This window comes from Podarcis muralis, chromosome 18 (assembly GCF_964188315.1).
Source record: "Podarcis muralis chromosome 18, rPodMur119.hap1.1, whole genome shotgun sequence".
Taxonomy (NCBI): Eukaryota; Metazoa; Chordata; class Lepidosauria; order Squamata; family Lacertidae; genus Podarcis; species Podarcis muralis.
In genome coordinates, this window is record NC_135672.1 from 5,281,932 (window position 1) to 5,309,626 (window position 27,695).

The 27,695-nt window shown below is 46.4% G+C and overlaps 1 protein-coding gene and 1 long non-coding RNA gene across 4 annotated transcripts in view; one reads left to right on the top strand and one right to left on the bottom strand.

The window, feature by feature from the left end:
* The window catches only part of LOC144326050 (uncharacterized), a 40,130-nt gene extending 31,914 nt beyond the window's left edge, over positions 1–8,216 (top strand). For both annotated transcript variants that reach the window (XM_077921777.1, XM_077921776.1), the window contains exon 8: positions 8,068–8,216. In XM_077921777.1, the coding sequence (XP_077777903.1) occupies positions 8,068–8,074 (7 nt within the window). In that variant the 3' untranslated portion in view covers positions 8,075–8,216. The remainder of the gene's footprint in view (positions 1–8,067) is intronic.
* Positions 8,217–19,669: 11,453 nt separating this feature from the next.
* Positions 19,670–24,921, bottom strand: LOC144326074 (uncharacterized). 2 transcript variants are annotated; one of them, XR_013391224.1, is made up of 4 exons: positions 24,819–24,920; positions 22,399–22,579; positions 20,875–20,992; positions 19,670–20,393 (listed from the first exon to the last, which is right to left on the bottom strand). It is a non-coding gene; the product is annotated as an uncharacterized LOC144326074 (long non-coding RNA). The 2 variants fall into 2 exon arrangements; XR_013391223.1 differs by having other exon boundaries at positions 19,670–20,992; positions 24,819–24,921.
* Positions 24,922–27,695: the final 2,774 nt, after the last annotated feature.

Below are 27,695 nucleotides of genomic sequence, written 5' to 3' on the forward strand. Positions count from 1 at the left end.
GGGAAAACACCTAGGGAAAAGGGAAAATACCTAGTAAAAGTGAACTATTGGGTTTTCATACATGCAGAGGGATGGAAAGTAATTTATTTTAGAAATGATAATTACTAATTTATTGTGGATTTTTTAATTTGTGGAGTAAACTCACTTGTAGATGTTGCAAACATTAAACTATTGTACGTGCAGGAAATGAGAAGTGCACAGCTGTTGGTGAAGGATGAGAAGTTAAAAACAAACAAACCCTATTGTAATATAAGGTTAATGTTAAGGAATGGCATATGAACTAGAAATAACTAGGGAAATAGATCAGCGACAAGAGTAAACTTTAAATGCCTCAAGAACAGAGTGAGGGAAACCAATATTTGGAAAAGTCATATTAAATGTGTCTTAATTAGCGGTTGAGAGATTATCAGAATCCTGAAATTTGGGGAAATCACATTTCAGACTCTATTGCCACTTTCTTTGAAGATTTATTAAGCAGGGAAGCAGGTAAACGGAGAAGAGGAATCAGAGTTCTGTGGCGCAAACTTCAGTTGTCCTGAACGAATTATGAAGAACAAGATTTTCTGGTCACCCGAATGGTCAGTGGGGGGTGGAAAGGACCCTGATGAGGGGGTCAAAGGCTGCAGTCCAGAGATCCGTTTAAACTCACTCTATGAGTGAATTACACAGGGGCGCCGACTTATAAAAAATATTGGGGGGCGGGGGCCCATACCGACTTATAAAAAATATTGGGGGGGCCCAAGACCTCCAAACCGCTGCTGCTGGGGGAACGAAAGGGGCAAGCCCCGGGCTGCCCCGACCTTAAGTGAACCTGTGAGGGCCCGCCCTTTGCGGCAGCCGATTGGCTGCCGCCGTGGGCGGTGAATATTAATGAGCTAGGGGGAATCGAGAGCCCTAGATGGGTCGAGAGCCCGCACCCCACATTCATTACTGAATGTATTTTAAAAGGTAACTATCGTCAAACAAGGAAAATAAAAAATACCAACATAATTTTGTGATTTTACAAAGCATAATATAACTAATAATTTTCTTAAATTATTGGGGGGGCGGAGCCCCCCCAAAACGAATTTTTGAGGGGACTCGGGCCCCCTCAGGCCCCATGGAGTCGGCGCCTATGGAATTACATACCCACAAATACTCCTAACTGTTCCTCTTTGTTGCACCTTCTTGTCTTCCTGGTTAGGCTGTACCTCGTTCCAGGTGTACAGAGAGATGTCGACCTGGATATGCCAAGGTGGTTCTGGAAGGAAAGCCCGTTTGCTGCTATGCTTGTGCTGGGTGTGCGGAAGGGACCTTCTCCGCCCAGGAAGGTGGGTGACTCCAAGGGGAAGGTATTTCTGGAGAGAGTAAACACAGGGCAGAAATCCAGTCTCACCCACTTTTTGTGAGATTTCTGCAGACATTGGGGAATGTGGATTCTTTCTTGACATCCATAGGATTAATCAACTTTCTTACATCCAGGAAGGGAGTTGAAAGGAATGATCATAAGGAAGAAATCTCTGGGGTTGAAAGTGGGCAGCTGTGAGAGGAATGCCCATAAAGCATTCCTTTTTTATTTTTTATACCAAGTCACACCAAAAAGGGGGGGAAATTGACATTTATAAAGAGTAATGGACAGGTGATGCAAACCAGCAAATTTTTAATAGCAAAAGCACAATAAAAAATAAACAATACTTCGTATGAAAATTATTACAATATAATCAATGGACTGTTTTGATCTCACTACTATGAACATTGCATGGAAGCAACAGAAAACTGCATTTCAAATGTCAAGTTAAAGAGCTGTTTCTTCAGGACTAGGCAGGACCAAACAATGCAGTTAACAGAAGTGCAGTTCTCATAGCTACTCAGTTTATCCTACATCACAATTTTGCTTTACCTATTTTAACATTCTTATTTCATGAGGTCCACCACAGTTTTTCAAAACATAGCAGAGCACAGATGATTAGGGATGTAACTGATGCTGCAGCCACTCTTCTTCCTCTTCCCCAGATGCAGAACATTGCACCAAATGCTCAGAAGATCACCATTCAAACAAGGACAGAGATCAATGTGTCCCCAAGATTACCATTTTCCTGACTTATGAAGAATATTTGGGAATGGTTTTAGCTTCCGTTGCCCTCTTCTTGTCCTTAACAGCAGGCATTGTGTTGGGAATCTTCATTAAATACAAGGAAACTCCCATAGTCAAAGCCAACAACCGGGACCTCTCCTACATCCTGCTCGTCTCCCTCCTGCTTTCCTTTTGGTCCTCTTTCCTCTTCATCGGGCGCCCAAGGAAAGAGACCTGCCTTCTCCGACAAACGGCCTTCAGCATCATCTTCTCAGTTGCTGTTTCTTCTGTCTTGGCAAAGACCATCACGGTGGTGCTGGCCTTCTTGGCCACAAAGCCCGGGAACAGGGTTAGGAGATGGCTGGGCAAGAGTCTGGCCAACTCCGTTGTCATCTCCTGTTCTGGGGGGCAAGTTCTCGTCTGCACCATTTGGCTGGGCTCTTCTCCCCCATTCCCAGAGCCCGACATGCACTCCCAGGTGGAAGAGATCATCCTGCAATGCAACGAAGGGTCTGTGGCCATGTTTTACGTTGCCCTCGGCTACCTGGGCTTCTTGGCTGCCACCTGCTTCACGGTGGCTTTCCTAGCCAGGAAGCTGCCCGGCTCCTTCAACGAAGCCAAGCTGATCACCTTCAGCATGCTGGTCTTCTGCAGTGTTTGGGTGTCTTTTGTGCCCACCTACCTGAGCACCAAGGGCAAGTACATGGTGGCCGTGCAGATCTTCTCTATGTTGGCCTCCAGTGCTGGGCTTCTGGGCTGCATCTTCCTTCCCAAGTGCTACATTATTGTGCTGAGGCCTGATCTGAACACAAAGGAGCACCTGACAACCAGAAATTAAGGGAACATCTGATTCTTAAAATAGTCCATGTTCCCGATGCCCAGAAGTGCATAAAGGAAACACAGCTACTCATCCATGTTGCTCCTTCTCCACCTCTGAAAGAGATTGTGTTCATTCTTAGCCTGGGTTTTAGGAAGTCCTGTTGACATGAACTGTAAGATGGGAGGAAATGTTTGGCTACCTTGGTTGTCCAATGACTACAATAAGTCCTGATCTACTGCCCTTAGTTTGTAAAGTTTTATCATTTAATCATTTTTTGCTTTGAGAAGTTATATTTATCTCACAACAAGATAGGCTGGAGGGAGGGAGGAGTTAGGTCTTTGAGTGTGATTCCTTTGTCCTAACTACCTATTAACCATATCAATTCTGATATTCAACAATAGTTTCTAGTTATGTCATTTCTATTTATTGAATTTTCTCCATTTTCTACATGTATGCTGTATCATTCGTAAGTACGCTTCACATCATTTCGTTCTCCTAAGCTTTGTATAGCAATAAACTGAGAAATTCATTTAAGACATCTTCCGTAGTCTGTTGGTTTAATTTCTGTATTGTGTAAGCTCTGCTCCCTGTTCCAAAAAGTAGCAACTGACCTTAGCCAAGCCTTGACTGGAGACCAATGGGTTTTATTACACTGGCCTGGATCTGACATGTTGTGCACTGATGTTGAGTGGATCACCAGATTACGAGTGAGCAAGCAACAAGTTCAGCATTGGAGGAAAGCAATGAGACGATGGCAAATTGTTGTATTCCCTGCCTGCCAAACCTTTTAAGAGGAGGCATCTTATGCTCAGTCTGGAAGGAATAGGGAGAGGCCTCCTCCTCCAACTCAGGTTCCTCCCATTCAGGTCCTCCTCCTCCAACTCAGGTTCCTCCCATTCAGGTCCTCCTCCTCCAACTCAGGTTCCTCCCATTCAGGTCCCCATTATAGAGCAAAGCCAAGATCAAAAGGGCAAGTAAAAATAATTTACAGATCAGCCACTGACAAAGCATTTATATTAATTAGTCAAGATTGCATCCTACTTAAACTTTCATCACTTCAAATTGGTGGAAACTCTCATTCTTATTACGATTCAACTTGTAGCATTCCAATGAAGGGTGCTATATAAATTTAAGCTGGGAGCAGCCTCTGGCTTGACTTATTTCATTATTCTTACTAATATTAATAAGTAATAAAGTATGAATTTGGGGGGAGGGGAATACATTACATTAGTGTCCAGTCATTGCATTTCTATAGGATACTTCATTTCAATCAATCAATCAATCAATCAAATCTTTATTACAGTAGTAGACCAGCATCAGTAGAGTGGGGTACAATCATTTTCAGTCTGTAAAACGTTTTGGAAAGCGAAAAAGTATTTAACACAAAGTATATATAAAAGTCTAAAAGACGCTAAAAGAAGGGTTTGGGAGCATCAAACAGATGTGGAAGAGCATAAAAGGTTAGTATATAAAGACGATGGCCACCAATTTACAGAGCACTCTGATATGAGTGTTCATTAAATCTAGCATAATAATAGTAATGAAAAGGTGTGGCAATGGAGGAGTGCAGGGAAAAGAAAACTCCTGGCACTCATTCTTTCTTGCTACAGAATTAAAAGATTTCTCCGCTTTTCTCCTTCTTTTTCCCTTGGGTGGTGTGTTCAGCGGTCGCCCTCAGGGGAAACAGCCCACCCCCTTAGATGAAATGGACTGATCGGAACCTGGCTGTGACATCGGCTCAAAATCCCAACCTCACTTTGCAGTTGAGGCCAACAGCCTTTTGGTGGTTTGTCTGCAACTGAATCAGAAAAAAACTGTTATTAGACACCGAAAAAGCAAAGTCTGAAGACTGATGTCTGGGGAAATGGTGAGGGGACCAACAGGAAACTGCTAAGGGAGTTTTGAGTCCTTTTATTCTGTTGCAGTTGCAGAGAAAGGAGGGTGGGGGGCCGCTCCAGGTGTCATCACTGAGGGGGGTGGGAAAAGGACATAAAGCCGAGTTTAAAATAAAAATAAAAATTGGGCTCACCAAACCTTTTAGTTGAGTCAAAAAACGCGGCTGGCACTGGGCGCCACACCGCGGGGGCTGGCACTTACTGGGGGGGGGGCTGCAGAGTGCCTGATCCACGCATCTCTCCTGGGGGTGACATGGTGGCGTGGGCCCCTGCAGGCTGGGGGCTGCCTGAAACAGAAGCGTGGGGCTTGCGTCTGCCCCCTGCCTCTCCCTCAGCCGCCCTACAGCTGGGGGGGAGGCAGAGGATAGGCTCCAGAAAGCGCCCCCCGCCCGCAGGACCCCCGCATTGAACCGGGCACCCGAACGGCTGGCTATGCCGCTGTTCTGTTGTTTGAATTATGGGTGCCTTGAGAGTTAATGTGCTGTGCTTGCTGCCCCACTCGTCCTGATGGACCAGCCCCCCATGGCACCAGGGCTGTAGGGCTTCCCTGGCTAGTGACTCAATGTGGGCAGGAGAGTCTGCCTTCTGGGTTCCTGCCTGTCTCATTTTGGGCTGCTCTCTTTCTCCTTAATCCCCGCCACCACCTCTGGGGTCCTGTCTCTGCTAGCAGTCAGCCATCGAGGAGGACATTCTCAATGACAAGGATGAGGAAGGAAAAGGCGAGAAGGAGACCGCAAGACGGCTGGTTCTCTTCAGCCCTGACTGGGTAGGTGGCCGTGGCCTAAGCGGTGATTGGCAGAAGGGGAGGGGGGCATATCAACCGTAGGATGAGACTGTTGTTTCAGTTATGGGCGCCTTGAGTTTTAATGTTTGGTTGCGTTTTTTAATTGCTCCTCTTTTGCATCTTTTCCTTGCAGGTTCCGAAACTTTCCCCAGCCAGCTCCGTCAGCAGCCTTTCCTCCCTGTCCTCTGTGTCCTCCCTGTCTTCCCTCGATTCCTTTTGGGATTCCGTCAATGAGGTGCGTAGCAGACAGAGCAGGAGGGAAGCCCTGCTGAGCTGCACAAGGGCAACCCTGAGGCTGGGGAGGAGGAGGAGGAGGAGGAAGCTGGCCGGCCAGGCCACCTTCTGGACGGTTGAGAGCAAGGGGGCAGGCAGGCAGGGGGCTGCTAAGGGCAGACCATGCTTGCTGCCCCACTCCTCCTGATGGACCAGCCCCCCATGGTGCCAGGGCTGTAGGGCTTCCCTGGCTAGCGACTCAATGTAGGCACGAGAGTTTCCCTTCTGGGTTCCTGCCTCCTTTTGTGCTGCTCTCTTTCTCCTCTCTCCCCACCACCACTGCCACCACCACCTCTGGGGTCCTGTCTCTGCCAGCAGTCAGCCTCTGAAGTGGCTATCAAGGAGGAAGAGCCACAAGAACAACCAGGGAGCCCCCCAGAGGAGGACGGGGAGGACAAGGAGGCCCTTGATTTGCCATGCCCCCCACCTGGAGAACACCTGGAGGCAAGCGTAATTGAGGTCAGACAAAACATACACTCATTCATGACATATGAAAAGCTTCCCTGAACAGATGTCTTCTAAAAGTCAGATAGTTGTTTATTTCTTTGACATCTGCTGGGAGGGCATTCCACAGGAGGTGCCATCACCAAGAAGGCCCTCTGCCTGGTTCCCTGTAACTTCGCTTAGTGCAGTGGGGGAACTGCCAGAAGGCCCTGGCGCTGGATCTCAGTGTCCGGGCAGAACGATGGGGGTGGAGATAATTCTCCTGGGTTGCTTTTGGTTTGGTATTTGTTTTGTAAGATATCTCTTTTGAATGTGTTTCCAGGTGCCTCCTGCCAAATGAAGTTATTGATTGCAAAGTGGGTTTAGCGATAATAAAACCATGTTGGCATTTCGCAAAGCCGGTTCTCTCTGGGGGTTTCCTGCCTCCGATACCTTCCTCTCACCCGCTTGTTCTTGGCTTTGTGTCTCGTCCAGATATATCCAGGGCTGACCACATGAGAACTTGGGAGAGGAGTGTTCCCTACTGACTACAACTCTTTCATATAACGCCTTGCCCCAAAAAAGAAAAGGAGGGATTATGACAGCCTGCCACCACACAGGCCCTTCTTCGTATGGCTCCTTCACAAACGGTCTGGAGGGCAGCAACACAAGAAGGGGCCTTTTCTGTGGTGGCTCCCCACTTGTGGAATGCTCTCTCCAGGGAGGCTCATCTGGCGTCTTCATTATGTATCTTTAGGTGCCAAGCAAAGACGTTTCTCTAGAACAGAGCTTTCCAAACTGTGTGCTCCTCCTGGAAAAGGGCTAGTTGAACTGAATCCCTGTGTTGCGAAATGAGGCATGTCTCCAAAGTGTGTCACCAACATGGAAAGTTCTGCTCTAGAACCAGCCTTGGGCTAATTGGACAACGCATGGCCTTTTCAACATGCTTGTGGATTGGGAGGTTGGCTTATGAGTTCGCTTTTGTTTTTAAAACATATGCTGTGTTTTTATTTTGTATTTTTATGCTGTAAGCCGCCCTGAGAGCTTCAGTTGAAGGATAGCATGCAGATTTAATCAATTTTTTGATTGTAAGATTGATTAATGATTGTGGCATTTTCCCAGAATCTGGAGGTGAATTGTTTACTTTTTTCACAGGACTGTGAGGGAAAAAGGCCCCCAAGACCCCCACTTGCCTGGCTTCCATCGTCTCCTGGGTCCACAAGGTCTTCAGAAGAGCGCTGCCGCCAACACCACCAGTGCCACTGGGGCAACCCAGTACAAGCACCAGCAGCGGGGCGCAGGCAGAAAGGAGGCCACTCTGCACACGGCTCAGGCGCTGGATGCGGCAGCATCGCAGCTGTGTCCACCCTGAACCAAGGTGAGGAGGAGTTGGGAGGCTCGCACCGATTCACCCAGGGAGATTTTGTCACACACACCCCAGGGATGACACTCGGGGCGATACCCCCCCCCCGCACCCCACCTTCCTCCGTCAGTGGTGGCAGGGGAAGTAGCACCTGGAGGCGCCCGAGTCCCTAAGGGACATTTCCTTTTTGTTGTCCTTGCACAGGTATTTATTTTTTTAAGATATTTATTGAAGTTTCAAAAAAGTTATATAAAATAAAAAAGAACAAAAATACAAACAAAACACAGACAACAACAAGTATAGTATCGATCCCTTATTTTCTTATTCTTACTTTCTCGACCTCCTCATACCTCCCCTTTCTGTATTCCAATTTCTAGTTATTTAATTCAGCAAATCCCTCCCATAATTTCTATTGATTTTCAACCTTTCTTTTCATAATTACATGTCCTTGCACAGGTCTTAATCCTTGTGGTCCAAACTGGAGAGGAGGAATAAAAGATCTGAGCGCGGAGGCAAGCGGGGCGAGAAACCCAAACTCTCGTGGCCCTACTCCAGCGTCCCACACGGCCAGCCCCAGTCCTAGAGCCCGACAACTTTTGAGATTGCGGAGCAGAACAGAGAAGACAGCGGGCAAAGGGTGGATGGCGAAGGAGAAGTGCGAGAGAACGACAGCGTCTACGGTGGTGGAGGAGAAAGAGAAGGCAGGACTGAGAGGGGAACGATCCTGGAAGGTGGCTTGAAAAGAAAGGGCAATATGGTGTAGAAAAACTGCTAGCTCATGCTGCCCGCGCCCAAAGGAGGAGGAAGGAAAGGAGGAAAGCAAGCGAGCGAGAAGGGACAGCTAAAGAAAGAACTGAGAAAAGAGACAGTGAGACCTTCTGGGGGTCAAAGAAATTACAATAAGAAGGAAACTGAGAGTTTTTAGGTTGCGCTCCGCGGCAACCCGGATGTAACAAAAAGCATTAATTCCGGGTTTTGCCATTCATGTATGCGCAAACGCTCAAAATGATGTCACGCACGTGGTTTGCGTTCGCTTCAGGATGCAAAGGGGGCTCTGGAACGGATTCCGTTCGCATCCAGAGGTACCACTGTATACTAATGGGAGACTTAAATGGAGTTACATCGTTAGAGATGGGAGTTATTTGCCCAGTCAAGTGGGGCATGGACTTTATGAAACAGATCAAATAAATAAATAAATATTGATAAAAAATAATAAAACTGCTAGAATGCTAGCCTGGCTTGTGCACAGACAATTTGTTTATGAGTAGAGAAGTTTCTGCTCAAAGACGAGGAGCAAGTAGGCTCCATGTGCAACAGAAGCTCACCTTCCGCAGAACATGTCGAAGGTGAAGGGAGAGTCGAAAGTTCAGAACAACATTTCTCCCCACAACCAAATCCAAAGAGCTTCCCTCTGTTGGAGAAGCCTTTCAAAAATGGGGTGGAAATTCACTTGAAGTTGCTTCGAAGCCACCAAGGAGCTACTTCCCTTCCGGGGAAGAACCAGAAGGGAGCGACAGGAATCAAGCAGCCCAGACCCACCCAAAGCGGCCGGAGGGTGGGCTTGAGAAAACCCTTCCCATCGCAGGCTCCACCAGTCTCTGTCTCTAATAATAGTAATAATAATAATAAATTTTATTTATATCCCGCCCTCCCCGGCCGAAGCCGGGCTCAGGGCGGCTAACAACAATAAAACAGTACAACAGTACAACACAACACAACACTCTAAAGTCATTCATTATAAAATTAATTCAAATCAAACCAATGGCAACCATTGGGCCAGAGCTCCGCGAAGATTGCTGAGGGAGGGAGTCAGGCTGTGCCCTGGCCAAAGGCCTGGTGGAACAGCTCTGTCTTGCAGGCCCTGCGGAAAGATGTCAAGTCCCGCAGGGCCCTAGTCCCTTGTGACAGAGCGTTCCACCAGATCGGGGCCACGGCCGAAAAAGCCCTGGCTCTGGTTGAGGCCAGCCTAACCTCCCTGTGGCCCAGGATCTCCAATATGTTTTTATTTGAAGACCGCAAGTTTCTCTGTGGGGCATACCAGGAGAGGCGGTCCCGTAGGTACGAGGGTCCTAGGCCGCATAGGGCTTTAAAGGTTAAAACCAGCACCTTAAACCTGATCCTGTACTCCACCAGGAGCCAGTGTAGCTGGTATAGCACCGGGTGAATGTGATCTCGCAGCGAGGACCCTGTAAGGAGTCTGGCCGCGGCATTCTGCACCCGCTGGAGTTTCTGGGTCAGTCTCAAGGGCAGCCCCACGTAGAGCGAGTTACAATAATCCAGTCAGGAGGTGACCGTCGCGTGGATCACAGTGGCTAGGTCAGGGCTAGAGAGATAAGGAGCCAACTGCTTAGCTTGGTGGAGATGGAAAAATGCCGCCTTTGTTATAGCTGCAATCTGCGCCTCCATGGAAAGGGAGGTATCGAAGATTACACCCAAACTCTTAACGGACGGTGCTGGCACTAATTGCGCCCCCGCAAGAGATGGGAGTTGCCCCCCCCATCCCATATCATCCCGTCCCAGCCAGAGGACCTCTGTCTTCGAAGGATTTAACTTCAACCGGCTTCCACGTAAAGAAACAAGATCCCACCGCCATGTATCCCCTTGACAGTACTGAGGATGGCATTTCTCAGCATTCTCCATTGACTGATTTTTATTTATTCATATTTATTCCTTTATTTACTGAGGTACTGAACCTATTTATCGCCCTGTCCCTGGAGGTCTCAGGGCAGTTCACAGAATAAAATGAAAAAATATAAAACCACAACATATATAATCAAAATAAAAACAACAAGCCAATAATGCCCTCCCCAAACCCCCACATTTTGAAACGGCTTAGGATGCCTGGGATACAAGGCTGGGACTCCTTCATCTGGCTGTTGTCCATCCCTGAATGTCCGACCTCTTCTTAAAAACCTCCAATGAATCATAGAATGGGAGACTTGGAAAGGGACCCCAAGGTCCTCTAGTCCAACCCTCTGCAATGCAGGAATCTCAGCTAAAGAATCCCAAGAGATGGCCATCCAAACTCTGCTTAAAACCTCCAAGGAAAGAGCGTCCATAGAATCATAGAGTTGGAATAGAGCACAAGGGCCATCGAGTCCAACCCCCTGCCAAGCAGGAAACACCATCAGAGCACTCCTGACATATGGTTGTCAAGCCTCTGCTTAAAGACCTCCAAAGAAGGAGACTCCACCACACTCCTTGGCAGCAAATTCCACTGTCAAACAGCTCTTACTGTCAGGAAGTTCTTCCTAATGTTTAGGTGGAATCTTCTTTCTTGTAGTTTGGATCCATTGCTCCGTGTCCGCTTCTCTGGAGCAGCAGAAAACAACCTTTCTCCCTCCTCTATATGACATCCATGGTCGGATCCTGCTTCAGGGCTCTTATTTGGTCCTTGGGATCAAAGTTCAGGCCAAACTTCCAACTCCCCAAAAGACCCCTTGACTTCTGTCCAACATGTTTTTCTCCAGCTCTGCACCTGCCGCTTGAGCTAGAAAGGGACCGCTTTCTAGCGGGAAGGTAAATGGCGTTTCCGTGTGTGGCTCTGGCTCGCCAGAGCAGCGATGTCACGCTGGCCACGTGACCCGGAAGTGTCTCCGGACAGCGCTGGCCCTCGGCCTATAGAGTGAGATGGGCGCACCAACCCCAGAGTCTGGCAAGACCGGGCCGTACGGGCAGGGGTACCTTTACCTTTACCTTTATCCTCTGGCTAAGGCTGAGCTCTACAACTGGTACCGATTGCACGTTTCAGTGTAAAGCATGATCATCACCCATGACAAAATTCAGTTCTCCAGACCTCGTGGTGAGTTCCTTTTGCTGAGTTGCTCTTCTGATGCCCTTATGTCCAAAGGGGCTCCAAATGAGCTAACCAACCAACGGGCCATTTCCTCTCTTGCAGGATGGCTTCCTTAATAAAGAAGCTCTGGAGAAGAACATCAAAGGTCTTTCTGCTGCTGGTGAAGCCATCGCCCATGGAGGCCAGGCAGAACACTCAGTGAGATCCAGGATTCCCCAACCTGGTGCCCTATAAATATTTTGGACTATATGGCTGAGGCTGGTGAGAGCACATAGAGGGGTTCAAGCTGAGGGGAACTGGCATGAGCTATCGGGAGCCCAGCTTGGAGGAAGGTCCAATTGCAGATGCAAGAGGTGACTTTCCCCTGTGGGGAGGCTTGTGAGAAGGAGTGGTGACCGCCAGCCTGGGTGGCTGTAAAGAGAACCAGGCAAACTTGGGGAAGCAGAGAAGGCAATCAGTGCAGGATCTGCAGACCTTCCCTCTTGTCAGTCTCTGATTGTAGCTTCCTTGGGGCAGAGACCTGCCTGCATGGCAGATGCCACACATTCTCTCCCCTCTCCCAGGTGCTGCTGACAGGGCTTCTCTCTCTTCCTCCGTTCCTTCTTCCCTGCATGCTTTGCTGCCCATTCATCTTACAAACAAGTAGCCTGTTTCCTATAATTGAAAATTACCCATTTTCCAATCTATAACTAAATAAAGAAATCTGAAGGTGTTGCGGAAGGGTTCCGGATTAATTTGAAATTTACTCGTTTTTCCAGTGTATAACCAAATAAATAAATCTCAAGGTGTCTTTTGTTCCGTTTCACTTATTAGCTTTATTGATAAATTACCCTTTTTTAGGTTTCACTTCATTTCCCTCACCTGCTTCTTCCCAGCATGCTTTGCTGTCCATTCTTCTCACAATCACTTCTACCCCCCTCTTCAGTAAAAAGGCTCCCAGAGCAGCTTGCAGCTCAGTAAAATGCAAGACACTTCCCCTGCCCTCAGCCTGTTAAACTGAAAGATGCAACACAAAAGGAAAGAGGGGTGAGGAGGGAAGAGGCTGGACTAGGCAGATCTTTCCTACGAGTTATTTAGGAAATAGAGAGCCTCTGAGGACATCTTGGCCTGCTCTGTCCTTCAGACATCTTCACATTGCAATTTTTGTTTTATTTTTGTCCCAGAGCTTCAGGAAATGGAAGAGGAAGAGGGGTCCCTCCAGGAATGGCCTGGAAGAGACGCCTAAATTGGAGGCGGTGGGCCCTTAACTAGGGTTCCCATATTTCAAAAAGTAAAAAAACGGACAAGCATGCCAATGGCGCACCTAGTCCAGAATCCTGTTCTCACTGTGTCCAGCAGGATCCAACCTCTCCATACATTTCGGAATAAGGAATGAAACACAAGCCACCACTCCACATTCAGGAGGACGGAGAACGAATAATAGAAGTTGTTACTTATAAAGTCAAATCCACAAATAAATGCAGAGATGCGGATGTGCATGCCCCAATCTCCCAGGGTTCCAGGTGCTGAAGCAGGTTCAGTTTCCGTGGAGACCGTGGTGTCTTCAGGAGGCATGGTTTGACTTGCACAAGCACAATCTGAGCAGAGGATCCACGACCCAACAGATCTTGCTTCTCCATTCAGACCTTTTATTCTGTGGCAGTGGCAGAGGAAGGGGGGTGCGGAGGTTGGAGATTGGGGGCCGGGGCACATGACTAATTACAAATTAACCCAACAATCCTTTGCGGTAGTCATATCAGCGTTTAAATGAGCCAGTTCGATATCGGGGACTCTGACGTTGTGCACTGGAGGACCCCAAGCTGGAAGAAAATCCTTGCTCCCCAGAGAGACGCCGGCTTGGACAGCCCCCTCAGCTTCAACTACGAAGCCTACGAGAGCAACTCCGACTGTAGCTTGCAGGTTCCAAGTCTGTCCCTGTTCAGTAGCCTTTCCTCCCTGTCTTCCTGGATACCCTTTGGGCCTCACTCAATGAGGTACATAGTAGACAGAGCAGGACGGAAGCCCTGCTGAGCTGGGTAGCCCTGAGGCTGGGGAGGAGGAGGAGGAGGAAGTAGGAAGTTGGCTGGCCGGTCAGGCCACCTTCTGGACCTGTTGTGAGCAAGGGGGCAGACAGGCAGGGGGCTGCTAAGGGCAGGCTATGCTTGCTGCCCCACTTGTCCTGATGGACCAGCCCCCCATGGTGCCACGGCTGTAGGGCTTCCCTGGCTAGCGACTCAATGTGGGTTCCTGTCTCATTTTGGGCTGCTCTCTTTCTCCTCTCTCCCCACCATCACCTCTGGGGTCCTGTCTCTGAATCAGATGGCCATCCAACTTCTGATTAGAAATCTCCAAGGAAGGAGAGTCCATGGTTGGATCCAGCTCCTTCTTTGGTGCTGGGGAGCAAAGTTCAGGCCAAACTTCCAACTTCCAAACACTCCCCTTGACTTCTGTCCAAAATGTTTTTCTCCAGCTCTGCACCTGCTGCTTGAGCCATTCTAGACTCCAGAAAGTTATTGTGCTGAAACTTATTCCACTTGGAATAATCAAAATTATAGTCATCTCATCTTCTGAAAGCTCAGGAGATATTTCTGGGGGTAGCACAAGCCTTGGAAAGCAACAACAGCATGGCAATATTAATTGCGCTGTGACTGGGAAAGAAAAAGTTGGTGCAAAGAATATTTCCTGTGTTGGAGACAGACTGAGTCAAGATGCAGAGCTGGCGAAAGAGGGGTGTGCCTGCCTTGTGCTTCCTAGCTCTGAAGGTAGAGTTGAAAACCACCCAGATTGGGAAAGCCCATCCAGTCTGGCCTTGCAAGAGTCTTTGGGTTCTTCTGCTTTGTCTCCTTGGCAGGTAAGAGGAGGAAGAGGCAGAGCCAGAATGAGATCCCTGCTCCTTCTGTTGCTGCTTCTGCTGCTCATGATGCCCTTTGGAGTCTGCGGGAACCACAAGGCGAAATGCCCCTTGAATCTGGTCAGGGATCAAACGGATGCTCGCAATTACTACCGGCCTGGACACTTTCTCATCAGTGGGATCATATCTCCAAAACACTTTTATAGGCAACCTCCATATGTCTTTTCTCAGACACCCTTCGTCAGGACTAAAATGTATGTACTACACAGTTTCATGGTCCTCCAGTCCTTGTAATGGTTCCTATTTATCAAGGAAATAGCCCCTTTCTCAGGGCTGGGGAGCCAAGGGCTGATGTTGCAGGACTATCCTGTCCTGACCATTGGGCTTGCTGGCTGGGGGTGATGGGAGCTGGGGGGGGGGCTAGTAAAAGATTCCACCCAACCCTCTCCGATTTCCATGTTCTCTGGGTCTTCCTTAGGAAAACACTTTCCTACCTTTGATTCTGTGTTGCTTTTAGAAGAATGCAAGAATGTTAGTGAATCTGGTCAGGGTTCAAAAGGATTCACTGAATTTTCCCACCTGCAGGATGCCATGAAACTCAGGCAATTTCCAAGGCTCAAAGGTTTCATTCAATATTATTCCATTTGGACAATTCAGAAACTGTCGTTAAGGAATGTTACAGTTTTACAAATGGAATTTAAGATCCTCTAGGTGACGTTTGGTGGCTGAAGAGCAGGAAAGATGTACTTTAATTGGAATGATGAATAAAATAATATGAATCAGGAGACTTCCTTGTTCGTGGAGTCAGGTCTCTAAAATATGAAAAGGAATTATTCCTTTTTTCACATACACAACTGGCCTCATTTCTAAGTAGTGAGATGTTTGATATTTCTTCACTTGGAATCCATAGGTACCTGTTTCCTATCCCAGAGGGAGGCATGAAACTCTAGCAATTTCCAAGCTGCCAAAATTATTTTATGTTTATTCTATTTGGATCATTTGTGAACAACCTTAGCCCAGTTCTCTTGACACAATACCACAGGATACCTACAGCCCACTATGGGCTACATTAAAGGTTTCCTCCTCCAATCTCAGCACTTTTTCCTTTCTGCCACTTTTTTAAAAAAAAAAATAGAAGTGTTTTAAGAAACTCCTGAAAATGGGTGGATTTTTATGGGCGAAGAACAGGAATGATATGCTTCAAATAAAATGATTATATAAAATATCAATCAATCAATCAATCTTTATTACGGTCCAGAGACCCAACAAATCATTACAAATCAATACACAATTCATACAGCCTACCTCCAGGTTAAACAAGCATTTTGTTTAGAATATAGGGCTCATTTATTCTTGCAACCTCCGATAAAAACTTTGCCATTGCTAACGTTCTAGCATTTGTCCGGTCTTCCAGTAGGAACCTGACATAGTGATCCTCTGATTTTCCCGGGAAAGATACCAGCAAGGGTAGTATCAGTTCAGCCCTGGCCTGCTCATATTTTGCACAATGCAACAAAATATGTTTTATGGAATCGATGTCTTGAGCACACGAGCAAAGTCTGTCCTGCTAGGGAACTCCTCTCAACCTGCCATCCAACACTGCAGAGGGAAAGACATTTAGTCTGGCTTTGGTAAAAAGCCTTCGGTAGTTTGGTACTGTCAGGTTTTTGATGTAAGATGTTAACTTAAAGACATACCCATATTGTACTCCTACTCCCAGCGGACTACAGACTGTGTGTGATTGAGATCGCAAGTCACTGTGTGCATTATCCCATAATCTTTGCTTTAAAATCTTTTGGGCGCCTTCATAACCCAGGTAATACAGTTGGGGGGGAGACAGACCAATAGAGGTGGCTTTTTTAGCCATGGTTTTCTGCCATTTGCTGACAAATTCCTCATTGGTCAGGTGTTGGTACAAACCCTTCCCTAGATTAAACACTGAAATCCTGAGCCAATGTTTTAGGGCAGCCCACCACGCTTTAGTTGAAATTGGGCACTCACCAGCTTCTAACAGAAGTAAAGAGTTGGGGACGCAGTTAGGTACCTGCAGCAGAGATTGTAGAAATTTTGCCTGAAAGCTTTGGCAGGTCCCCATTATGCCAGACATTTGCTGCATACAGGAGTTGGGAAACGGGCTTTGCGTTGAAAACCCTTAAGGCTGCTGGAACATATTTGCCGCCCTTTGTGAAGAAGAATCTGAGTATGGCTAGCTTTGTAATCTCCGCCTTTTGAAGGGAGGTTTGCCAATGGTGCTTCCAAGATTCTGTATGCTGGAATGTGAGCCCTATATAACTGAAGTATTTTATCTGTTCAAGGTTATGGCCATCCAGCACCCATTTAGACCGGGAGAATCTTCTTTCGAAGACTAAAATTTTCGATTTTTCATAATTAATGGATAAACCATTTCCAGAACAGTAATCAGAAAATTTCCTCAACAGATAATTCAAACCCGGTCTGGAACATGAGATGATGGCCGTGTCATCAGCATATAACATCAAGGGGTCCTTCTCATTCCTATTTTTGGAATGTGTCCATCTGGGTCCATTAAGTTCTCTTCTAGGTCATTTAAGAATAGACAAAACAATGTGGGGGCCAAAATACAACCCTGTCTCACCCCCCTGGTCATCTCGATGCTGTTCGATAGCTGTCCCTGTTGACCGCATCGGACCTGCAGTTTGGTTCCACTATACAGGGCTTTTATGAGAAAGAGAAGTCGTTTGTCCTGCAAAATCAGACTTAATTTGGACCATAGCTGGGATCTGGGGATGGAGTCAAACGCTGATTTCAGATCCATGAAGGCCACAAAGAGTTTACCCTGTAGATGCCTGGTATACTTCTCGGCTAGGAAGGACAGCATTAGACAGTGGTCTGTTGCTGAATGGTCCTCACGAAAAGCTGCCTGGGCTTCAGATAGTATATTGTGTTCATTTAGAAAAGTTGTCAGTTTGCTACTGAGGAAAAGGGCATACAGCTTCCCAATTATTAAGAGCAGGCTAATTGTCCTATAATTGGAAGGTACATTTGGGTGGCCTCTCTTAAAGATTGGGACTACTATAGCATGTTTCCAGCTACATGGTACCTTACCAGAGTTATTTACTACCATAAAACGTGCTGCCAGAAGCGGAGCCTACCAGTGCTGGTTTGATGTGATCAACTCAGCTGGGATAAAGTCTTTCCCCGGAGCCTTTCCGCTCTTCAGATTCCCAATTAATGTATGGACTTCCTCCACAGTAACCGGCCTCCAATTAGGGAGCAGTGACAATTCTGCCCTGTCATCCTCCTGTAAACTGGAAGGGAGGTTTGGATTTTCCATAAATATATTTCTGAAATGGTTCTCCCAAACCTGAGCTGGAATGACACAGCTGGGGGCTGAGGAACTATTTTTCATTGAGTCGGAGACTAGTTGCCAAGAGTTAATTTCATTGTTTAGTGAGGCATTCAATAGCAGGGACCAGGAATTTTGTTCGGACTGCCTTTTTTTTTGAGGCCAAAAGGGCTTTATACTCTTTTTTGATTTTGAAATAAGATGGAAGTAAGTAGTTTAATCCAGCGTTTCTATAGGCCAAATAAGCGTTCCTTAAGGCTTCCTTCTTTGTGCGGCACTCTTGGTCAAACCAACCGCGCCCTTTAGCAGTGCATGGCTTGCCGGCTGAGTTTATGTTGACAGAGACCACATCCTGCAAGGACTCAATGAGATTTTCGTAAGCCGTCAGGGAGGAGTCTATTGATAAATTGCTTATTATAATTGATCTTAACTTAATTGCAGTTTGTGAATTCAATCTATTCTCAACTGCAATTGCTATCTCAGGTGTCCATTTTTTCCTACGCAATTCTGGATCATTTGCTTTATCTATATCCTCATGTTCTATGTAAGAGCGCTGAATTGAGTTTTGGCCAGTAGTGGAGATGATTAGAGGTAGGTGGTCGCTTTCAGTCCTATTATCTATGGTGAATTTTTAAATTGATTTGAAGGCCTCTCTGTTAGTGAGACAGTAGTCTACTATGCTAGATCCATTTGTATTTATGAATGTATACTCGCCTTCTCTGTGCCCGGGGAATGCCCCATTAGCAATGACGAGGTCAAGACTTATTTGTAAAAAAGCCAGGCAGAATCCAGCATAGTTGATTTGGCAATCTTTCAAATGTCTACGAGGGGGTGGGTTTAGAAAGAGGGCGCTATTTTCCTTTAGATCTCTTAATATTGGGAATTTTATTTCCAGGCTAACATCATTTGAGCCTATTATGGCATTCATATCTCCCATTAGGTAAAATGCCGGTCCAGGGTACCTAATTTGTAGGGAATAAAGGAAACTATGGAATTTACGCCACGTGCTCTCTATCTGTGTTTGCACTGTATATGGTGGGATATAAGCTGAAACAGGAATGATACTCTTGGATTCCAGATGCAAAGTGATCCCCAGTGCCAGCTGCTCGAAAACTGAGCACTCAGTAACCTGTGACGCCAACTTAGTGGAAACCAGTTACTAGGCCCCCCCTCGGTCGTCCCCTTCCGAGCGGTTTAGAGGCCTTGATTTCATAGGCGTCGTAACCGTCGAGAACTATGTTGTCAGTTGCCCAAGTTTCCTGCAGCATTCTTATGTCAAAACCCGTTATATATTCACGAAATGGCTCGTCCCCTAGTTTGTTAGCCCAACCCGCTATGTTCCATGAGATAATGTTAAGGCTGCTCGTTCCATAACTGGCTTGGCTTCATTGTGGTGGGGAAATTGTTATCAGCTCTCCCACTGGTTCGGTAATGATGCAACCGTTCTTAGGATATGCACGGTGTTGTTGTTCTCGGGGTTGAGTTGCAGCATTTTCCCGATTTCCCGGCATCGACGGTCTTATCTGAATTGCTGGGACCCTTGGGAGGTCTTCGTCAAAGACAATTAAATCTGTCTCTGGCTTTCTATGTGTCCCATTTCCCTTGGGAGGGGCGTCACTTGGCATTGGCTGATCAGATTCCAGCTGGGGTAAAGAGTGGTGAAATTCCGGATCTGCCAAAGGCGTAATGGAGTGTCCTATCTTTGAATTATCTAGATTGGGCTGTCGTTCTTTGTGTGTTTGGCCTTTTTGCTCTGACGTTTTCCTCTCCAAGGGAGTGTTACAGCTGGGTTCACCGCACATATTCATCTTTGACGGCCCTTCCGAATGAATCATGGCCCTATGGCGAAAGCCCTTCGGCAGAGAGGGCGTTGATTGCTTGGGGTCGGTCCGGCTATACAACAAGTTTGGCAGTAGTTGTTTTCGTTCTGTGTCTTTAAAAACACGCCTCAAATCAATATTATAGTCCTGTAAAAGGGCCCTATATTTCAGTAGCATTTTAGGGGTAGCTGAGTCAGAAAATGTCAGCATGAGTCTAGTGTGCTGAGGGTCCGTGCAAAGCAAGGTTATCGCGATCAGAGTGTTGCAATGGATATTTAGTAAAAGTTTCTCTTCACACTGTCGATTGATTTCCAGTAAGGCAGCATACCATTAAAAGGATATATATCGAGAGCTACTTGAGTACTTTGTAGGATCAGGTCCCTACTTTCGCTTTTGTTGGTTTTAGTATTTGTAGCCTCTCGGTTATCAAGTCCAGACCGGTTACACCCCTGTACGCGATGGTCTAGAGGGAGGGCAACGCTGTGGTCGGTCTCTTTAGTACTGAGTGAGCTATTTTTGGCTGCCAGGAGCACCAACTCCGTCAGGAGAGATGTTACCTTTTCTAATTTGATGTTAATTTCCTCCACTGTTCTTGCAGTCAGCAGGGAGTGGTCCGCAAGTATTTCCGCATAGAGCGGTGCCCCCTCAGATGGTAGTTCATGAGCGCTCATCTCAGCATTCTCCCCTGGGTGATCTCCACCCATTAAAGCGTCCCCACCGACCTGGGAATGAGTTCTATTTGATGTTGTAGGTTCTGAGTTCTGTGCTCTTACAAAATTGTCCATTTTACTCTGCTTGCCCTTCTGCTGTGGGCTCACTTGTGGAGATGAGGCCGGTCGTTTCTTTTTCCTAGGCATTTCCCCAGAGATAGAGCCGCTACTAATTTCTGCTGTAAATCAGGAAGCTCGGCGTCTTCCCACGATAGGGCGTCTAAACTCCACTCCTGCTGATAAGTAGTGTCTCTAAGACTTTTAACTCAAGCCATAGACTCAAGCTTTGTAAATATAATAGCTGCCAAATGACAAAGATAAAATACTGAGGCTGATAAAAGCTAATAAAAAACTGATAAAAATAATAAAAACAGCATCAACTGGTGCGGAGCTCAAGTCGACGCTACCACTAACGACGACGCCATCTTTGGGCTTTTTTAATACAGACCTCAAGTGTGTCCTCATTGGTGGAGTCACTGATCCAAACATGGGCAAAATTATAGATTTTACCATACACTCAAACCTGAAAGCCACCAGGCCTCATTTGTAACTAAAAGGGGACTGAGGTATTTGGTGCTTCTCCTCGTTCAGTCAAATGGTCTCTTATCTACCTATAGACTAGCCCCTTGGAAGGCGCCAAAGACCACTGCAGCAAAAGCAACCTGTGGAACAGCTTCCCAGTATATCACACATTTTGAGGGGCGCCTTCATTTCTTACTCATAGAACACAGTAGAATAGAATCATAGATTGCAGAGATGGAAGGAACCCAGAGGAATCACACCTGAAGCATCCATGACACATGGTCACCTTCGGAGGGAGTCTGTTCCACTGCTGAACAGCTCTGTGTGCTGTTTGCATCAAAGCTCCGGTCATGGAGCAGAAATTTCCAAATATTTGTTCTATGTTGGACAGGAAAAGGTTTGATATTAAAGCAATAAGATAAATAAATACTAATCTTTGTGGATCATATAATGTTTCCTCCCTCCCATTAATATGAATATGTTTCACTCTTTTTAAATAATTCATTTATTGCAGAGTGTCATCTAGGTTCACCGAGTACATGCTATCTTTCCTGTTCACCATCCAAGAGATCAACCAGGATCTCAGGCTCTTACCCAACATTACTCTGGGCTACAACATCTATGAGAACCAGTTCGATGCAATAATAACTTCGGACGCCATGCTAGAGCTGCTTGCAGGCAGTGGATGCAATATTCCCAATTATCACTGTGGAGAACAGAATCCCCTGTTGGCTGTTCTTGAAAGAAGCAACACTTTCATCTCAAGAGTGATTTCTGCCTTGTCAGGCATCTACAAAATCCCACAGGTAAGTAGTGGGAGAGCATGGAAGCACAGAGAATTTCAACTGCGTAAAATACTACTTTTTCTTTGGATAGGTCAAGCAGGGATATTTTTAAAAATGGGAAAATCCTGAGCTATGGATCCTACATCCCTTTTTCAAAACTGAGCCTTCACCAACTTGACACTTCCAGATGTTTCCAACTAAAACTCCCATCAGCCTCAGCCAGCAGAGATTTAGATATCAGTCATTTCAGATAATTAAATGTCTGTTATTCTGAAAGTAAAATAAATTGCTGATCTTTTGCTTTCCTTGCTAGATCAGTTATGGCTCCACTGCCCAGGTTCTCGAAGGTAAAACCCTGTTCCCTTTTGTCTACCGGATGAGTCCCAAAGAGGAAAGTCAGTATCAGGGGATTATTGAATTGCTCCTGCATTTTGGATGGACGTGGATTGGCCTCTTCACTACAGACAATGAAGGTGGAGAAAGATTTGTGAGCGCTGTGAAAACTCTGATGCTCAGCAAAGGGATCTGCATTGCTTTATCAAAAAGAGTACCAGAAAGTGATATGGGTCAATTTATCAGGCCTGGGGAACCTTTTTCCCTATGGAGACAAATTGGGGTATTTGTTTCCTATATAACCAATGCACATATTATCGGAATACTCATGGCAGTAAACCTTATCTATGAGAAGGAAATAGGGGCGAAAGTCTGGATCACAACAGCTTTGCTAGATATCACAACTGGCTTTTCCCTCCCTCCAAATCTATTCCAGCACCTCCATGGTTCTCTGTCCTTTGCAATTCAGACTGGAATAAGGAGCAGCAAAGGTGACAAATATAAATTGCAGACCAATCTTGTGGATTATTTCAATCAAGCATTTCAGTGTTCATATTCAAAGCATCTGTGAAAGGCAGGATAAGATGCAGAGAGGAGGAGAAACTGCAGCCATTGCCCCAAGGGGAGTATGAGAGAGTCCAGTTTCGAGACAACTATGGCACTTACATCACTGTTCAAGCTGTGGCTCAGGCCTTGCATGCTTCGCTTTCCTCGAGATCCCAGAGGAGGCTGATGGTGGAGGAAGGAGAGCAATGGGGACCCCAAAGGCTACAGCCGTGGCAGGTATTTCCTTCCCCCTTTTGCAAACTGCAGTCCACACAGATGCTGATCTTGACTGGGGATAGACCTGCAAAATAGCATAGTTACTATTAGTATTAGTAATAGTAGCATACCACCCAACATTTCTCTGATGAAAATAGAGACGGCCCATTCCATAATGATAATCTTACAGTTTATACCCAGGGCTTTTTCAGGGGGGAACTCCTCAGAACTCAGTTTTGGCACCTCTCAGGTGGGTGCCATTGCCATTCTCAGAGGGAGGTGTTCATGGTGAGTTCCGACACCTTCCTTTCTAGAAAAATAGCACTGTTTATACCCCACACATCTTCTTCAGTTGCCTCAGCACTCTGGGCAGCTCCCAACATAAAGAAATTCATACTAAAATATAAAAAACCCTAAAAATTCCTGATACAGGATTGGACGGCTTGTGGGTTGGATAACTCCACATCTGACAACATTTCTCCAATGAAAATAGCGACATTCTAAGGAAAAGTGGGAAATTCTGGGATCACATGAAAAACTGTCTCTAATTCAGGGACATCCCTGGAAAATTGGGGCCCTTGCAGGGTCCGTAGTAATAGAAATGTCTGAATAGGAATTCCAGTCTACATGAGATACACCCAGGCCCCAAATCAGAAGAGGTTGAAGTGAGTAGGACTGAGAAATCCATCTTGGCTTCAAGGTTTCTCAGTGCTGGTGCTTTCCCCTGCCATTCCAGTTTCACCCTTTCTTAAGAGAAATCCAGTGTCTGAATACTTCCAGGGGCAGGCTGTGCTTGGATGAGAACTGGCAGCTGCCAGCGGACTTCGCTATTGTGAACTGGGTGATGTCTCCCAATAAGTCTCGTGGCCTTGTGATAATTGGGAATATAAGGAGAGAGACGTCTGCTAGCATAAAGTTCACCATTAACCCAGAAGCCATTGAGTGGAACAAGAAATTCAATAAGGTAGGGTAAATCACAGAGGGAGAAGGCTAGGAGATCCTGAATATGCTTTTCCTTGAACAACTGCTGCAAAATGGCTATATCAGGTTGATCAATGATGTCTTGACCGTACAATAACAGCTGCAACCGCCACTCCTTCTTTCCACAGCAGCTGAGATAGGAGGGGAATTTGGGGTGCTCAAAGAAAGGATAGAGCCCAGAGGTCCTCAGAGAAGACACCATCTATTTCCGAGCCAGACTGAGAATTTAAGAATTCTGGACAGAATCTTTAACCGAATGGACTACGTAGATAAGAAGAAAAGGGAAGGCCCCTAATAAAAGTGAACTATTGGGCTTTCATACATGCAGAAGGATGGAAAGGAATTTATTTTAGAAATGATAATTACTGATTTATTGTTGATTTTTTAATTTGTGTACTCAGATCACTTGTAGATGTTGCAAATGTTAAACTATTGTACGTGCAGGAATTGAGAAGTGCACAGCTGTTGGTGAAGGATGAGAAGTTAAAAAAAAAAACCCTATTGTAATATAAGGTTAAAGTTAAGGAATGGCATATGAACTAGAAATAATTAGGGAAATAAATCAGCGATAAGAGGAAACCTTGCAGAATGAGGAAACCAATATTTGGAAAAGTCATATTAAATTTGTCTTAATTAGTGATTGAGAGATTATTCGAATCCTGAACTTTGGGGAAATCACATTTCAGACTCCATTGCCATTTTCTTTGAAGATTTATTAAGCAGGGAAGCAGGTAAATGGAGAAGAGGAAAGAGAGTTCTGTGGTGCAAACCTCAGTTGTCCTGAACTAATTATGAAGAACAAGATATTCTGGTCACCCCAATGGTCAGTGGGGGGTTGAAAGGACCCTGATGAGGGGTCAAAGGCTGCAGACCAGAGATCCATTTGAATTCACTCTATGTGTGAATTAAGGTAAAGGTAATGGGACCCATGACCATTAGGTCCAGTCAGGGCCGACTCTGGGGTTGCGGTGCTCATCTCGCTTTACTGGCCGAGGGAGACGGTGTACAGCTCCTGGGCCATGTGGCCAGCATGACTAAGCCGCTTCTGGTGAACCAGAGCAGCGCACTGAAATGCTGTTCACCTTCCCGCTGGAGAGATACCTACTTATCTACTTGCACTTTGATGTGCTTTTGAACTGCTAGGTTGGCAGGAGCAGGGACCGAGCAACGGGAGCTCACCCCGTCGCGGAGATTCGAACCACCGACCTTCTGATCAGCAAGTTCAAGGCTCTGTGGTTTAACCCACAGCGCCACCCGCGTCCCTATGAGTGAATTACATACCCACAAATATTCCTAACTGTTCCTCTTTGTTGCACCTTCTTGTCTTTCTGGTTAGGCCGTACCTCGTTCCAGGTGTACAGAAAGATGTCGACCTGGATATGCCAAGGTGGTTCTAGAAGGAAAGCCCGTTTGCTGCTACGCTTGCGCTCGGTGTGCGGAAGGAACCTTCTCTGCCCAGGAAGGTGGGTGACTCCAAGGGGGAAGGTATTTCTGGAAAGAGTAAACACAGGGCAGAAATTCAGTCTCACACACTTTTTGTGAGAATTCTGCAGACATTGTGGAATGTGGCACCTTCCTCAATTTCTTTAGGATTAATCACCTTCATTACATCCCGGAAGAGAGTTGAAGGAATGATCATAAGGAAGAAATCTCTAGGATTTCTTCAAAACGTAATAGAGCACAGATCATTAGGGATGTAAGTGATGCTGCAGCCACTCTTATTCTCTTCCCCAGATGCAGAACATTGCACCAAATGCTCAGAAGATCACCATTCAAACAAGGACAGAGATCAATGTGTCCCCAAGATTACCACCTTCCTGACTTATGGAGAATATTTGGGAATGGTGTTAGCTTCCGTTGCCCTCTTCTTGTCCTTAACAGCAGGCATTGTGTTGGGAATCTTCATTAAATACAAGGAAACTCCCATAGTCAAAGCCAACAACCGGGACCTCTCCTACATCCTGCTCGTCTCCCTCCTTCTTTCCTTTCTGTCCTCCTTCCTCTTCATCGGGCGCCCAAGGAAAGAGACCTGCCTTCTCCGACAAACGGCCTTCAGCATCATCTTCTCAGCTGCTGTTTCTTCTGTCTTGGCAAAGACCATCACGGTGGTGCTGGCCTTCCTGGCCACAAAGCCTGGGAACAGGGTGAGGAGATGGCTGGGCAAGAGTCTGGCCAACTCCATTGTCATCTCCTGTTCTGGGGGGCAAGTTCTCATCTGCACCATCTGGCTGGGCTCTTCTCCCCCATTCCCAGAGTCCGACATGCACTCCCAGGTGGAAGAGATCATCCTGCAATGCAACGAAGGGTCTGTGGCCATGTTTTACGTTGCCCTCGGCTACCTGGGCTTCTTGGCTGCCACCTGCTTCACGGTGGCTTTCCTAGCCAGGAAGCTGCCTGGCTCCTTCAACGAAGCCAAGCTGATCACCTTCAGCATGCTGGTCTTCTGCAGTGTTTGGGTGTCTTTTGTGCCCACCTACCTGAGCACCAAGGGCAAGTACATGGTGGCCGTGCAGATCTTCTCTATGTTGGCCTCCAGTGCTGGGCTTCTGGGCTGCATCTTCCTTCCCAAGTGCTACATTATTGTGCTGAGGCCTGATCTGAACACAAAGGAGCACCTAACAACCAGAAATTAAGGGGACATGTGATTCTTAAAATAGTCCATGTTCATGATGTCTAGAAGTGCATAAAGGAAACACAGCTACTCCTCCATGTTGCTCATTCTCCATCTCTGACAGAGATTATGTTCACTCTTAGCCCTGGTTTTAGGAAGTCCTGTTGACATGAGCAGTAAGATGGGAGGAAATGTTTTGCTACCTTGCTTTGCCAAGGACTACAATGATGCTGTTAAGGTGCTACACTCAATATGCCAGCAAATTTGGAAGACTCAGCAGTGGCCAGAAGATTGGAGAAGATCAGTCTACATCCCAATCCCAAAGAAGGGCAGTGCCAAAGAATGCTCCAACTACCGCACAATTGCACTCATTTCACACGCTAGCAAGGTTATGCTTCAAATTCTACAAGGAAGACTTAAGCAGTATGTGGATCGAGAACTCCCAGAAGTGCAAGCTGGATTTAGAAGAGGCAGAGGAACCAGAGACCAAATTGCAAACATGCGCTGGATTATGGAGAAAGCTAGAGAGTTCCAGAAAGACATCTGCTTCATTGACTATGCAAAAGCCTTTGACTGTGTCGACCACAGCAAACTATGGCAAGTTCTTAAAGAAATGGGAGTGCCTGATCACCTCATCTGTTTCCTGAGAAATCTCTATGTGGGACAAGAAGCTACAGTTAGAACTGGATATGGAACAGCTGATTGGTTCAAAATTGGGAAAGGAGTACGACAAGGCTGTATTTTGTCTCCCTGCTTATTTAATTTATATGCAGAATACATCATGCGAAAGGCTGGGCTGGATGAATCCCAAACTGGAATTAAGATTGCCGGAAGAAATATCAACAACCTCAGATATGCAGATGACACAACCTTGATGGCAGAAAGTGAGGAGGAATTAAAGAACCTTTTAATGAGGGTGAAAGAGGAGAGCGCAAAATATGGTCTGAAGCTCAACATCAAAAAACGAAGATCATGGCCACTGGTCCCATCACCTCCTGGCAAATAGAAGGGGAAGAAATGGAGGCAGTGAGAGATTTTACTTTCTTGGGCTCCATGATCACTGCAGATGGTGACAGCAGCCACGAAATTAAAAGACGCCTGCTTCTTGGGAGAAGGGCAATGACAGGCCTAGACAGCATCTTGAGAAGTAGAGACGTCACCTTGCCAACTAAGGTCCGTATAGTTAAAGCCATGGTTTTCCCAGTAGTGATGTATGGAAGTGAGAGCTGGACCATAAAGAAGGCTGATCGCCGAAGAATTGATGCTTTTGAATTATGGTGCTGGAGAAGACTCTTGAGAGTCCCATGGACTGCAAGAAGATCAAACGCATCCATTCTTAAGGAAATCAGCCCTGAGTGCTCACTGGAAGGACAGATCGTGAAGCTGAGGCTCCAGTACTTTGGCCACCTCATGAGAAGAGAAGACTCCCTGGAGAAGACACTGATGCTGGGAAAGATGGAGGGCACAAGGAGAAGGGGGCGACAGAGGACGAGATGGTTGGATAGTGTTTTCGAGGTTACCAGCATGAGTTTGACCAAACTGCGGGAAGTAGTGGAGGACAGAGGTGCCTGGCGTGCTCTGGTCCATGGGGTCACGAAGAGTCGGACAC